Source organism: Sinocyclocheilus rhinocerous, unplaced genomic scaffold, assembly GCF_001515625.1.
Source record: "Sinocyclocheilus rhinocerous isolate Xijiao unplaced genomic scaffold, SAMN03320098_v1.1 scaffold2500, whole genome shotgun sequence".
Taxonomy (NCBI): domain Eukaryota; kingdom Metazoa; phylum Chordata; class Actinopteri; order Cypriniformes; family Cyprinidae; genus Sinocyclocheilus; species Sinocyclocheilus rhinocerous.
In genome coordinates this window covers 146,237-162,614 of record NW_015660026.1, presented here as the reverse complement: position 1 = coordinate 162,614, position 16,378 = coordinate 146,237, and the positions used below count along the sequence as shown (strand labels likewise).

Genomic DNA, 16,378 nt, shown 5'->3' with positions numbered 1-16,378 from the left:
CTTTCTGTTTCTGAAAGGTGTTTAAATTATTTAAACAGCCATTCAAATATTTGTATTTGCTATGATGTTCATCACAGAGCCAAATACTTCAATATTAAGACTTAATAGGCTATTTATTTTCTAACTTTTTTTTAACATTTTCGACAGCACTTTTTTTTTAAACAATTTCAATATCGTGATAATACCATATACCGTAATAAAAGCATTAGCAATTAATCGCAACATGAAAATTTGATACCGGCATATCCCTAATATATATATATATACTGTATATATAAAGTCCACGTGAATGTTGCCGACTTTATTTCAGTATAATGATATATTTCCAACTGAAACGGAATACTGAATAGAGGGCAGGGTTTTATTTTTGCGCTCCATCTCATACTTGCAGCAAACTAACAGTTGGAGGGGTGTGGTTAAGGATATCTCAATACTATGGGTGCTAACAAAATAAATACGCAATGGGTGCTAACAAAATGAATACTGTACATTTTGATTCCATGCAGACTTTAAGCTTTTGTACTTTTGACTGAATTGCTTAGAAACTTTATAATGGCTGTTGTTGTTTATTAAATATTATGGCTCAATAAATTATATTTTATGTAAATAGTAGAGCCCGACCGATATATCGTTTTGCCGATATTATCGGCCGATATGAGCCTGTCACCGATATATAGGTATCGGCAAATATGCCGCCGATATGAACATTTTTTTCAGAACATATAATGCAGATAAAATGCTTGAAATGGTGTAATTACTTAGTTTGTCCAGCAGAGCGCGCTCCATTGTTTGCTACTGGCGACCTGGATGACTGGATAGCTGGCTAATCAGAGCACACCTCGCTTTTCAGACCGATTAGTTTTGTAAAAATCGACGCGTTTCAAAAAGGCAGGGCATAGAGGAGAAACAATAATGTACAGTATGTGGAAAATAATGTGTTTTTTTAACTTTAAACCGCATAAACACATTTCATTACACCAAATACACAAAATAATGTTCTTTTTAGCAGCATCATATGACCCCTTTAAACTTTATGAAACTATAATGAATTTTCTGCATAGTTAATCTATTGAACCATTTACACAGATATTTTGGGGGGCATTTTTTTATGATTTTGGTTGGCATGTGTACACTTAAAGGCAATAATATGTAGGCTACTACAATAAAGAGGCAACTTAATTTTAACTGGAGAGCAATAAATAAAGTCATTTCATTCAACTTGACAAATGCTTTTAATATAATTTGGATATACATCTTGGGATTTTTAATGACCACAGAGAGTCAGGACCTCGGTTTAACGTCTCATCCGAAGGACTGTGCTTGTTGACAGTATAGTGTGTCCCTGTCACTATACTGGGGTGTTAGGACCCAAACAGACCACAAGGTGAGCACCCCCTGCTGGCCTCACTAACACCTCTTCCAGCAGCAACCTAGTTTTCCCAGGAGGTCTCCCATCCAGGTACTGACCAGGCTCAACCCTGCTTAGCTTCAGTGGGCAAACAGTCTTGGGCTGCATAGTGATATGGCTGCCAATAAAGTGTCAGCTTTCAAATTATATCATTTTTGTTAAAGAAATTCAAACAGTAAATACAGTTTTGTGGCTCTTTAATGTGTCGTGACAGAATGCCGTAGGTAATCACAGCATGCCGATATACAGCAATATTTCACGGCTATGAGTGTGATATTTCGTTTATACAACAGTTCAAAAGCAACGGAGTGTCTTTAAAAGCCCTCTTTTGTGCATAACTACTTCCTTCCGCCACGGATTCAAATCTCAGTTTCACAGTTTAACAGCAGAGCCCAAGCTGTTACTAATTCAAAAACGTCACTTTAGAACTAGTAACGATGGAACACTGAGTTGCTTCATTAAAAGCTTATTGTATTACTGTATTAAAAGCTGTATATTATGTAGAGTATTTTGAGAGAGAGAGATTGACTGAGCGAGTGTGATTACCTGCATCTGATACAGCATTCATTCTTCAGCTCAATCTCATATTCACAATAAAACATTAGTTTGAATATCCTCTGAGGAAAGCTATATCTTTGTCATACTATCCTTTCATCTGTTAAGGGGGAATTCCAATGACAACGCTGCTCGGTGCATTTGTTGGCTGCTTCTTACAAGCTGTTGTTGAAAGTAAAAATAACTTCCTTGTTTACAACAGCTTTTCAGTTTCTTTCAATATAAAAGTCTTTACTGCTGACTCGTAAAAACAGTCTCTTGTCGCCATCTAATAGCAGAACAATGTAACTAAAATCACCATCACAAACACACACACTGTTTCCCAATACTAAATACTATTATTAAATACTACTATTATTATTATTATAAAACATTATTTATTGAATAATAATATTTAATAAACAACAACAACAGCCATCATAAAAGTTGCTAGGCAATACAGTCAAAAGTACAAAGGCAGTGCTCTGAAATACAGCATTGAAGTTACATAAAATATAACGTAATGAGATTTTACCCTCAGCCAAAACTATTTGCTCTGGAACACATAATAGAGTAATGAGACCAAAGACTACACATGAGATTTACCCAAAACAAATTATATCTCATGTTTAACCACTATAGAGACATCAGCAAAATCGCACTGCGGCCACTGACACCCTGGAGCTCACATCTCCGAAAACTTAAGAAAATGTTTAAATAGATGTTATCTTTATTAACAAACCGCATATTTGAAGACTAAACAAGCGTTTTTTAAATTATTTTTTTAATTATTTTTTTCAAGGAATAACCCTCTGGGATGCTGAGATGCTGCAGAGGAATATTAATGTACGACCACAGCCAAACACTGACTTCAAAATTATTGCCACAGATTCAAGTGAAGACAAAGCCAGTGCTCTTAATGTCTCTGCATCTCTTGAAGCCAGCTTTCTGAGTGGAATGGTCAGTGTGAAAGGATCAGCAGACTATTTAAATGACAAGAAGGCATCGAAACTTCAGTCTCGAGTCACCTTACATTATCATACAACCTCACGCTTTGAGCAGTTAACTATGGAGCATCTTGGAGTAGGGAACGTAAAGCATTGCAATATATTTCAGGAGGGCTCGGCCACACATGTTGTTACGGCTCTACTGTATGGAGCTCAAGCATTCTTTATTTTTGATCGTGAGGTTTCGTCCAATGAAAACCATCAAAAGATACAAGGTGACCTCCAAGCATCAATCAAAAAGATACCTTTAATATCAGTAGAGGGCCAGGCATCTTTGAAAATGAATGAAATGGAACAAGAGAAAATTGACAAGTTCAGCTGCACTTTTCATGGAGATTTTGCTCTGGAAAACAATCCGGTCTCCTATATTGATGCCATCAAGGTGTACTCAGAGCTACCAAAACTGTTGGGAGAACATGGAGAGAATGCTGTGCCCATGACTGTGTGGCTTTACCCTCTGAAAAAACTAGATTCAGCAGCCGCTCAGTTAGTCAGGGAGATCAGTGTTAGCCTAATACGACGAGTCCAACGAATCATGGATGAGATGCATAACTGTGACATTCAATGTCAAGATCTGATGAGGGACAGTATTGCCATTCAATTTCCTGAAATCACAGCTAAGATCAGAAAATGTAAAGTCCTCTGTTCAGATTATAAAATAGTTTTTCAGAAACATCTCTGCAGGGTTCTTCCATCCATAAGGGGTGGAGGTAAAGAAGAACAGGAGCTTGTTGATGCCCTGAATGACAAAGAAAGATCCCCATTTCAGGGTGCTCTGGTAACCAAGTATCTAAATGAGCGAGAGCGAGAGATGAATGTTGTTAGATCGTACCTTGACATCATGAAAGATGTTCCTGTTCTTTCATCCAGCAACGAATTGGACAAAGTTGTCTTGAAGGCATCCAATAACTATGTGATAGCTTTTGCACTCACCTCCTTAAATGAAAAGCAACTGCACCTTTCAGACATGGAGAATTACCTGAAGGCACAATCTTGTAACAATGGAGAGCAAATAAGTTATGATCAAAACTCCTCAAAGAAGACAGGGAAATGGTTTTCATCAGGAGATGCAACTACATTGACCAGGGAAACCATACAGGCCTTCCTCGATTTCAAAGAAGCCAATAAAGGAAGAACGAACATTGAATTTTGCATTGCATCAATCCCAGATGAACTCAGCACTGCCTCTTCAATTCATGTTTATGAAAGAGGGCGACTCATCAGCTCACAGTATGAGCTTCCCTCAAAACCACCAATGCCGGTTTTCTTGAGTGCTGAGCATGACTGCATACATCTGCAAATCAAACCTCCTGACTGTGGTGTTAGCTGTGTGGACTTGTACTGTATTTCATATCAGTCTGCACAGAGCTCTGAATGGACAGAGATGTATACTGATGGGGTTTCAGATCAGGTCACCGTCAAGCAGTTAAAACCACACAAAGAGTATTGTTTTACCTGCAAGGCTGTGTGTCGTCCAGGAGTAAGTCTGACAAGTGACACAACATCACTCTTCAGGACTCGTCCATGTGCTCCTCCTGGAGCACCTACAGTGAAACAAGTAGAATCTGAGACTGCAACTGTAGTCTGGGATGTTCCTACATCTGTGGGGGAGGATGTTCTGGTCACTGGATACGTGTTGGAGTTCAGAGAATGCGCAAAGGATCAGGAAAATGAAAAGCCTTGGAAGTCTGTGAAATCTACGAACAGGGAGTGCACTCTTCAGGGACTGAAACAAGACACAGATTACACAGTCAGAGTTTTTGCAAACTGTGGTAATGATGGAGTGAGTCTCCCCAGTCCTGAAACTGTGTTTTCGGCCAGTTTTATGGGTAAAGAAACAAATAAGGATGGGAGTGGTTTGTTCTTGAATCAATCTTCACGAATAAAAAGGGGCAATCCATCAGTCCATTCACTGATACTACACCAAAAAATGGCAGAGAATGTAAGTTTTAATCAGTATGTTTTCGGAAGAAAAGTGGAGGATGTGAAAAACAAAGTAATTCTTCTTTTGGGATCAACAGGTGCAGGAAAAACCACACTCATCAATGTGATGGTCAATTACATACTAGGTGTAAAATGGCAGGATGCCTATCGCTTCAAACTAATCAATGAAGTGACCAATCGCACACAGGCTGAGAGTCAGACATCAATCGTCTCATCTTTTGAGCTGTACAATCAGCCTGGGTTTGAAATTCCCTACTCCCTCACAATTGTAGACACACCTGGATTTGGTGATACAAGAGGAATCGCCCACGATAAACTGATTACAGAGCAGATAAAAAGCTTTCTTTGTAGCCCTTTGGGAATCGATCACATTGATGCCGTCTGCTTCGTTGTCCAGGCCTCTCTTGCCCGCCTTAGTGCCAACCAGAGGTACATCTTTGACTCAGTTTTGTCCATTTTTGGCAAAGACATCGCAGAGAACATCCTAGTTTTAGTGACATTTGCAGATGGTAAAGACATCCCAGCTCTAGAAGCCATCAAAGCAGCAGAACTGCCCTGTCAAAAGAATAAAAAGGGACAACCCACCCATTTCAAGTTCAACAATTCATCTGTGTATGCTGACAAAAAAATAGAAGAGCCTACAACCTCCGACAACGATTTAGATGATAATGATGATGATGATGATGATGAGGGAGGAGATAAACTGACAGAGCTTGTCTGGGACAAAACCTTCAAACAGATGAAGGCTTTTTTCAAGACACTTGGGGCCATTGAAAGTAAAGATCTGACACTGACTATAAAGGTCTTGGAGGAACGAGAGCGTCTTGAGAAAGCCATGGCAAGTCTGACCCCTCAAATAACCGCTGGTCTCTCTAAATTGAGTGAAATAAAAAAATTCAAGCAATGTTTGGGAAGTGAGAGTGACAACATGGCACAAAATGAGAATTTTGAACAAGAGGTAGAGGTGATGAAAGCAAACAGAACCCCTGTGAACTGTTTTACCATGAATTGCAACACTTGCTTCTTCACATGTCACTCCAACTGCTTCCTCCCTGCAGAAGATGCTGTGCAAACTTGTGCTGTGATGGAGAATGACCACTGCATGATCTGCCCTGAAAACTGCCATTACTCTGCTCATTCAAGGGAAAATTTCATGTGGACATATGAAACAAAAATAGAGAAAAAAACCATTAAAGAGCTAAAAGATAACTTCATGGCTGCTAAAGGAAGGTTCATGGACTCAAAGCAAATGCTTGATGCACTTGAAAACGAACTCCATGGAATTGAGGACAAACTAATGAAGTTGATTAAATTGTCCTCTGATTGCCTAAGAAGACTAGATGAAATTGCACTGAAGTCAAAATCTCTCTCTACAGCCCAATATCTCGAAATCCTGATTAAAACCGAGAAAGAGGAGAGAAGTCCTGGCTTTGAGGACCGCATTGTTGGACTTGAGAAGATGAAACAAGAAACGCTTATCCTGGAAAAGATTGGTAAAGGAGAACGTTTGTTCGAAAAAGAACGCCAGATCATGGTGGAGAGAGAGAAGCGAATGAAGAATGTTGCCCTGAAAATTCTGAAAATAAAGAAAGCTGTTAGTGCCTTATAGCCACAGAGCAATCAGGAAACATACGATCAAAAGGATGCAAGTGCCTGACTCGATGGCCAGGAGATGTCCTCAACAAAATGAAAGCTGATTATTATAAGAGAATTAGGAAAAAGTTACATTTGCTTAACATGGTGTTGCTCAATAAACATGAATGCTTCATTTACACGTGCATCAAGAATAAAGAACATAAATAATACTGAATTTAAGAGTAATTTTAAGCTGGTTTTTGTCTCTTTAATAATGCAAAGTTTGTTTTTTAGCTTAAATGCTCTTCAAGTTACTTTGGATAAAAACATACTGCATGTAAATGTAAAAGAATGTATTGCCTTTGTGTTTAGTCTTCCGAAATCATGCAAACATTCAAATACTGTAAAATACAATACATTTCTATAAAAACAATGTATGATTTCATGATTTTCCTTCAAGTTTTCAAGAAATTAAGTTGTATTAGTATTGCTTAAAACAGTTTGATATTATGAAATATGGACTGTCCTTATGGTAGAGCAAATGTTCAATGTAACTTTAATAACAAAATCAACTTATGCTTATGGTCACAAACACACCGTAAAGTTTCAGGAGTGTTTATATAGGCTATGTATTTAAATACGGTTCAGAATCCCCCAAAGATGAAAATGATCTTATCATTTACTCACCTTCATGTCATACCTGATGTACATGACTTTCTTTCTTCAGATAAACACAAAGAAAATTTTTAGGAAAATAATTTATCTCTATGAGTCTATATATTGCAAGTGAATGGGTGGTACCCATTCACTTGGATTATGTGCATTACACAAAACTTCACACACCTTTCTTTGTGTTTATGTGAAGAAAGAAAGAGCAAATGATGAGAGAATTTTCATTTCCAGGTGGACTTTCCCTTTGAGGAGCAGGCTTAGCATTTAACATGCTAATATGTTCTATTGCTCACTAACAGTTTGTTTGCTAGATAACTAGCTAGCTAATACTATGCTACAATTCAGTGAACTGACAAAAATATATAGAGATGAATACATGAAACCTGTTAGATAACCACTTAAAATCATTTTGAGACTGATTTGTTGACTTCAAAATAATGTAATTCAATGATGTTATGTGAACAAATAAATAAACAAAAAGAGACACACTATATGCATTACATATAAGATATTCTGAAATTAATGTAAATATTCTGATCTGATTATTATGAGAATATACTAAAAATGTAAAGGTATACAGAGTATCTTTGATCCATAAGAAAAAGTTAAAATAAAAAAAAGGGTTAACACTGTTTCGGTGAGAAAAAAATATTACTTTCCTGTATTTCAGTAAATAATTTTTTTTTTTTTAAATCTGAATGATGAAGAAAAATGAACTGCACAGTAGCTCAGTAGAACAATTCTTATTAGTGTATTATTATTATTTTCCTTTTACTTCAGTAGAAGTGGAACCATACATACCTGGGTCAATCCTGTTGTACAGTACCTTCTGAGATCTGAAAAATATAAATAAACACAGAATTATATGATTTTTTTTTTGTAATTTAAGTATTTCTGTAAAATTGTATGACAGATTTTATGCTTTGTCAAGAGAGGTAGCACTGAGTGTTTTAAAGTCAGACAAATCAACAAACAAATAATATTTTTCATAAGCTTACAAAATGAGACATTATAGTATTATTGACAAACAAATAATATTGTTTTTTTTAAACAACACTGTATACTATATAAAATACTATATAAATACGTTTTTTCTTAAACTAGCTCTAATGTTGTCCTCACCATCAGGGATTTAATCAGACCTTTTTTTCCCTGCAATACAATGTATTTCCTCAAGCGCACTGGCAGATGGCGACAAACTATTATCAGAGAGCTAGAAATGCAAACCAGCATCTGTTCACATAATGGGCAAACTGCATTTTGAGTCCTTGAAGAGCAGAAGAGAAACTGGTCATCGCTAATGAAACTGGTACATTTTTTTATGTTTATGTTTATTTTATTTAACCAGGAAGGTCCTATTGAGATAGACTATCTCTTCTACCAGGGAGTCCTGGTCAAGATGGGCAGCAGAAAATAAAAAAAAGTACATAACACCACACAATAAACAAACACAAAACACCAGTGTCTAAAAAACAACACAAATCCTAATCATCTATTTAAACATTTACACAGTTCCGTTAAAATTAAACTTTAAAAAAACATATTTTTAAACAAAGCAAGAGATGGTACAGATTCCATATGCAATATACCTTGAAGCTCATTCAATACACAATTAGAAAAAGCAGATCTACATTTCTCTGTATAAAAACTGGCATCTTAAGTAAAAGTCTGTCTGTTGATCTAGTATTATATATACTAGTACAATGTCAACAAACTCAATATACATTGCGGTTTTATTTATGCAAAAACATGTGATGGTCAAATTTTGCCATTTATGATCACATTATCCTGCGTGATGCATCCTCACAATCTGTTTTAAACAGTGTGGTACTACCTGAAATTTAAACCCATTTAAATCATCCTTACATGTTTTCATCTTTGTTTGTTATCAACATCACAAATCTAGCAAAGTTTATGTATATAATGGATTTTTTTTATTTATTATTATTATTTCTTTCTTTCTTTCTTTTTTTGTCATTGTTCAAGTCAAGTCAAGTCAAGTTTATTTGTACAGCGCTTTTCACGATACAAATCATTGCAAAGCAACTTTACAGCAAATTTAGTCCAGTCTAGAGGTCATGAATGCATGACCTAGCTTTCACCAGTTGGAAAAAACGATTTCCAACAATATCATTCCTCTGTGCTGTTAATATTAGTTACGGTGTGGACTCTGCTATTATTTAAAATTTAGAACGATTGAACATTCCTATGCGCCTACCTAAACTGAATTATTCTACTTACATTTAAGTCGAAACCAACCTCAACTTTGCTTCAAAATGCATCACAAGAACTCGTAACCCAAGATCATGTTTTATAGTACTCTTTAAACTATTTTATCAGATGACATGAACAGTAAAAGGTTGGTTACTTGCCATTAGAACATTATAACTTTTTTAAATGAATGCAAAACTACTTACAGTTGAAGCAACCTGGAGTAAAGTGTCTTGCTCCAGTGCATTATATATGATAAGGAAGTAGGGCTGCATTTTTCATCAGCTCTCTGGTTCCGGACCTGCTGAAGAGGCTTAGATAGAAACAAACTCAAGGTCACAGTCATGACAGGATGGTTCAGTCCAGACCATTTTTAGGCCACCACTTCATTCAAGATTTGACTTTGTGATGGGGTTTTCTCATTAAACTCCTGTGTTCCTAGTACATACTAAGGCTCTGATGGTGCTTGATTAGTTTAATCTCCAGCTGAAGTGCTGCACCACGTGCAGCCAGCCGCTCAATCACTTCAGCTTAATAAACAAGACCGCCAAACACAGGAAACATCCAATATAAACTCACTCGTTACAATGCCAACAGGGAAACCAGGCAGGAAATGTCTCATGAAGCTCATTCCCATCTGGCTTATGGATGTAAGCATATGATAAAGCTATTGGACATGTGGATCAAATTCTGTCAAATGATTATTAATCTTTACAACAATGAGGACATCATGAAATGTGAAACAGTTTGAGCAGAGATTGTCAGGAATGTATGTGACAGGACGGCGACGGCTCTACACTTTTTGAGAGGAGAGGAACAATTCCACAGGATATCTCAGAGATGGAATTCAAAATAAAAGAAAACAAACGGATGTAAAACTCATTGAATTGAAAAACCCAATGGAGAGAGAGACTAAATGGTCTATTCTGATGTGTATATTTGTTTGGGAATTTGAGGGATTATTTATTTTGGTTTGGTCAGGTCACATGTTGTCTGTCTTCCTGTTAGAAGCTGTTTCCTGAGGTGTTCATTGAGTCAAAATGTATTTCTAGTCCAAACAGAAAATGCACAGAGAACAGAGAGATGCCTTGTGCAGTCATGTTTTTCACTCTTCATATCGTCTCATCCTCTGTCTTTAGAGTTTTCATGTGTCTGCATGAATGCATTTACAAAATCTCCTTCTGATCCACTGCTGAAATGCATCAGATATTCAAAATCTCCTAACAGAAGAACAGATCAGCTGCAAGCAAACATCAAGTGGAAGTTTTTTGTTTTACTGTTGATAATAATGGGAGTTGCAAAAAAAAATTTAATACATAAATTTACCTTTAGAATTATTTCTTTGAAGTAAAAGATGACCTGAACGTGTTTTCATGAGTGTCACCCAAAAAAAATAAGAACAAGAAATCGCATGCAGAAACATAATATAGTATAATACTAATTTATAGGGGCTGTATTTATCATGGTGTACGACATTTTCTGCCAACAGGCTTCAATCCTTGGATGGCAACGTTATCTGTCCCTTTACCATCCAAATCCATCTCCTGTCACATATTTCAATCTTTCTCTCACTATCTGCTAAATTGCATTGGGAATCTCAGAGCATTTTGAATCCAGCAGGAGGAGGATGATATGCAGTCAGCTGGAGAACGGCTTCTTAGGTAGCAATATTTTAAAAAGATGAGGCTATCTCGTGCAGATATGCTGTGGAGATTTGCAGAATGTCATCTCACAGGTTTGGTGGAGAATTTAGATTTTGCATCTTCCTATCAGGAACTTGCAGACTGACACAACCATTTTTTTAGTGGAAGATGAGCAGTGGATTGGAAACATTTACTATCCATTCCTAAAAAAACCCCGTATAAATTAATAAGACAAAATGTTTGCAGAGATGACATTACATTGAGAGAGAGACAACATTGAGGAGCCAAAGAACTGAACCGTCCAGACTCCAGACATACAAAGAACATGCATGAAATATGTAGCAGTGCAAACATGAGGCTTGCAGTCTGTGTGTTTGTATGCCTCTGTGAATTCTAGCTAACACATGTTTGGGAAGAACAGATTCAGAGGTGAGTGAGAAATGACAGGGGGACTATTCAGATTTTACAGCATGTAGTGAAAAACATAATACATTTAAAAACCAAGCTGTTAGCACACATGCAAACACAAGCAGTTTCTTGTTTAACTAGAGTATAGCACTATAGCAATGCCAAGGTCATGGGTTCAGTACACACACACACACACACACACACACACACTACTGTTCAAAAGTTTGTGGAAAGTAAGATTTTTAAATTTATTTGAAATAAGTCTCTTATGCTCACCAAGGCTGCATATATTTGATCAAAATTTCACTAATAATATTGCTTACATTTCAATTTTACAATTTAAAATAACTTTATTTGAATATATTTTAAAATGTATTTTATTCCTGTGATGGCAAAGCTGGATTTTCAGCATCATTACTCCAGTCTTCAGCGTCACATCCTTCAGAAATCATTGGAATATGCTGATTTGCTGCTCAAGAAACATTTCTTATTATTATCATCAATTGAAAACAGTTTTTGCTGCTTAATATTTTTTTGTGGATTCTTTAATGAAATTATATATATTTTCATTTTTGTAGTTTTATATAAATTGTGTGCAGTTAAATTGTTATTTATAATGCATAAAACATCATGTAGTACAGTATGTATTTAACACTTGCTGCCGGCAATCATAGGTGAAAAGGGCTTTGAGACTATATTTATGTTTTCAGACAAAACAAAGTCTATTTTGAATATATGTTTAGATTAATAGACATATTACAAATGATTGCTTCTCATGTTTTCTCAGAGTTTCTGTGTAAGTATGGTTTGGATAACAGTGTCTGCTAAATGACTAACTAGGCCTACTTTTATAACAGTGCAGTCTCATTGGCTGAGAGGCCTACCATGTGTCAAATCACAATAATATAATTAAATAACTAGAAATAAATAATAAACCTTTACTATGCATTCACTATTCGACATGGATAAATGGTTGTCAACGGCATCGCTGAATAAGACAAATTCAGGCAGGATGCATATCGCTTCAAATTAATCAATGAAGTGACACTGATCGCACACAGGCCGAGAGTCAGACATCTAATGTCTCATCTTATGTGCTGTACAATCAGCCTGGCTTTCAATTCCCTATTCGCTCACAATCGTAGATACACCAAGATTTGGTGACACAAGAGGAATCGCATCGTAAACTGATAACAGAGCAGATCTGTATCTGTCATACGCGGATCCGTTCCGGCTGAAGGCGTATGACGTATGCGCAGTGCGCTTTGCAAATCTTCAGTTTGTGCTTCTAATTCGTGACCAGCGTTTTGTTTTTTTCTCTCTCCGCATTCGTCACTAATCACGCAACACCGCGCGTCTTACCTCATCCTCCGGAACTGCTTCAGTGGATGACAGTCAGCGGAAGTGAGAGAAAAGTGTTTATTACGTTTGAAATATGGATATTTTTCTTACAAAAACTCATGGATTCGCAACAGGGGGCCTTTATTCATCCCCCGGAGCCGTCTGCGGCACGTTTTATTATGAATGCGCGAGCTTTATTTGACGACTTGTGGACTGTTCAACTGCAACACCCACTGACTGCAATGATAGAGCTTGGAATAGCCAGGACAATTTTTAATATAACTCCGACTGGATTCGTCTGAAAGAAGAAAGTCATATACACCTAGGATGCTTCGAGGGTAAGTAAAACACAAGCTAATTTTCATTTTTGGGTGAACTAACCCTTTAAGAAGACTAGATGAAATTGCACTGAAGTCAAAATCTCTGTCCACAGCTGAATATCTTGAAATCCTGATCAAAACCGAGAAAGAGGAGAAAAGTCCTGGCTTTGCGGACCGCATTGTTGGACTCGAGAAAATGAAACAAGACACTCTTATCCTGGAAAAGATTGCTAAAGGAGAAAATTTGCTCAAAACAGAGTGTGGCATCATGGTGGAGAGAGAGAAGCAAATGAAGACTGCTGCCCTGAAAATTATGAAAATGAAGAAGGTTGTTAGTGCCTTTCAGTCACAGCGCAATCAAGGACCATACAATCAAAATGATGCAAGTGCTTGCCTTGATGGCCATGTGATGTCCTCAACAAAATGAAAGCTGATTAATTCAAAGAGAATCAGGAAAATTTAAAATTTGCTTATCATGATGTTGCTTAACAAACATTAATGCTTCATTAATGTATTGATCAAACTTGATCAAATTTAATATTAAGAATACTGCATTAAAGAGTAATTTAATGCTTGTATTTGTGCTTCGATGCTGCAAAGTCAAATTTCTCATGAATCCACAAGAAACAACATTATTAAGCTTCATGTAGCTCAACTAGCAGCAACAATGTAATTTTTTCCATCTTTGTGTTTAGTCTTCTGAAATCGTTCACACATTTAGAACCTACATTATTGACTATATCAATAAAAGGAAAAATTATGTGATCCTTCTCTCAGCTTAGATGCTGAGAAGGCTTTCGATTCTGTTGGTTGGGAATTTCTTTATTAAGTTATGGGTAGATTTGGGTTCAATAAAAAATGTATGTAATGTATAAAGACACTATACTCATCACCAACAGCTAGGATAAAAATTAATGGCAGTCTGTCTAATTCAATAGACAGGGTTGCCCCATCAGTCCTTCTCTTTTTATGTTTCCAGGGGTCACTCCGGAGGGTTTGAATAAGCGTGATAATTATCTCTTAACGATTTTTTTAGTTGCATGTAAGAAAGCAGTTACTAAATGTTGGCTCAAGAGAAGCCCTCCCTATATGGATCTTCTTCTAAGTATTGTCAGTCAAATATGCTCTATGGAAAAAAAATGACCTTCTCCCTTCAGTTACAGAAGAACAAAGGGGGAAATTATTGGAGGAAATGGGATTGTTATATACTTCAACAAGCAATGGCTAGACTTCCAAAGTGCACCTCAACTTCTATCTGTACCATGCGGTTCTTGATTTCCTGTAAGACCTCATGTAACTGTTGTTGTTAATTTTTTATTTTATTACTGCAATCTCTTTTTTTTTCTGTGAAGGTGAGTATCTTGTTGTAAATATTTTGGTTTACATTCTGTATTTGTGTGTACTAAAACAGAAAATCTGTCAAAAAATAAAGTATAAAAAACATTTAGAACCTGTAAAATACTATGAAATACTATAAAAACACAATATATGATTTCATGCACTTCCTTTAAACAACCAAAGCCAAAGTATAAGCATCAGCCACCTCACAGTTGACTGCCACAACTACTCTACTGAAAAAAATAAGATTGTAGTTTATTTAAAGTGCATTTTATATTGTCTAATTGAAAACAGTGGTTTGTAATTTATAATCAAGTTTTATTTGGTTTGACAAAAAGCAAATAATACCCCCTTAGAAAATTTTTTAATTAACATTTTTATTTAAATAGTAATTTTTAACTTGACATGTTGATGTGCAGAACTGTTAAGGGTATGGGTGAAATTATCTGAAAGTGAAATCTTCTGTCGACCAAAAAAGTGTCATTTAGAAAACTTAATCAGAAGTTTTTAATCAGAAACTCGTTCTGTAGGTCGGCCAAATATCTCAGAAGGATGAAAAGCTGGCAGTGTCATTATAAAACAAAATACTGAAATATTAAATAAAATATTTCAGAAAACATTCCTCTGCGAACTTTGTAGCATGGCAATCATCTTGAGTAGTTTGTAGATGTATGTTTGTGTTAGACAAGTGCTAGATAAAGCTTGTCTGTCTATTTAGTTAACATTAGTCCTAATTACCACCACAATACAGCTTTACAAATACACAAGTCACAAACATCTGCTGACAATTAGTGTGAGGTGGTTGTCAAACAGTGATTATCAGCCTCATTAAGGGGGAGGCGAATCTCATTATCAGTGTTTAGAGTCCTGACGACATAGATTAGTGTCGGGCAGTTTGAATCAACCCTCGCCCCTCGAACACACACACAAACACAGACCACACAGAGGGGTAATGAGTCCTGAATACACAACTCACTTGACCAATACGTCAGAGTAAACCTGAAAGCTTCATTCAATCAAACTCTTAAACAAACATCAATACCCTTCCAATGACATGACAGGATAATTTCATTATTTTAATGTCTTCAAATGCTATTTCACTACTTATTTGGGTTGATACAGTGTCCCTGGACTTTTTTTTTTTTAACTAACATCAAGATTTTATTTTAATATTTCTATGAACATATAAGACATATTTTAGTATCACTATTCCTCTAAAAGTTTTCCAAAATTTTAATCACCACTAGTTTATTTTAAATCATGCTGCTGTGTGACAAATTGATTTTTTAAGGAATACCTAATTCTCTGTAGTCAGTCAATTAAATTTGAGCTCATTAAAATAATATGCAACAAAACTATAAAAGACTTAGCAAATGCATTTTAAAATAGTTTGGAATGTACCATGAGACGCTGCAAGACTTGTCAAGTTTTCAAATGGATTTCATTGTACCTACCCAATTACTTGAGATGCAGAAAAATTGCTTATCAGTCAATTGCTTGGCATTGAAAATGGTCAACATGTGACCGAAACGTTTGCCTTGTTTCATTCAGTAAATTGCTTATATTGTTCTCATCTCGCTTGTGATGCTTTGATGTTTGAGTGTGCAAACTTTTTTCAAGCTCTTCACCTTTGGGTAACCTTTTTTGGTCTACGCACCTCAGTTGGATTTTTTTGAAGGCGCGGTGAGTCTCTGGCTGCTTATCAGTCAATTGTAAATAAATGTAAAATTGTAAAGCTGATTTCATAATATACAGTGCATCAAACACCAGAGGCGGACAGTATTGATGTATTTTTCCTCTGCTTTAAAAGTATACTTTTCAAGTGTCTGTACTTTATCAAAGTGTTTTTCTTTAGAAAACTTTACTTCACAACATTCTAAAGAATAATATTGTACTTTTTACTGCACTATGTTTCACATTAAATATCATTTAATACTTAATTACATCAGAAATCTATTACTTTCTTACTTTTACTCA

The 16,378-nt window shown here is 36.0% G+C and overlaps 1 protein-coding gene across 2 annotated transcripts in view; it reads left to right on the top strand.

Moving 5' to 3' along the window:
* The window catches only part of LOC107724821 (uncharacterized), an 8,015-nt gene extending 1,282 nt beyond the window's left edge, over positions 1–6,733 (top strand). For both annotated transcript variants that reach the window (XM_016533898.1, XM_016533897.1), the window contains one exon: positions 2,745–6,733. In XM_016533898.1, coding sequence (XP_016389384.1) covers positions 2,745–6,502 — 3,758 coding nt within the window. In that variant the 3' untranslated portion in view covers positions 6,503–6,733. The remainder of the gene's footprint in view (positions 1–2,744) is intronic.
* The last annotated feature ends 9,645 nt before the right edge of the window (positions 6,734–16,378 follow it).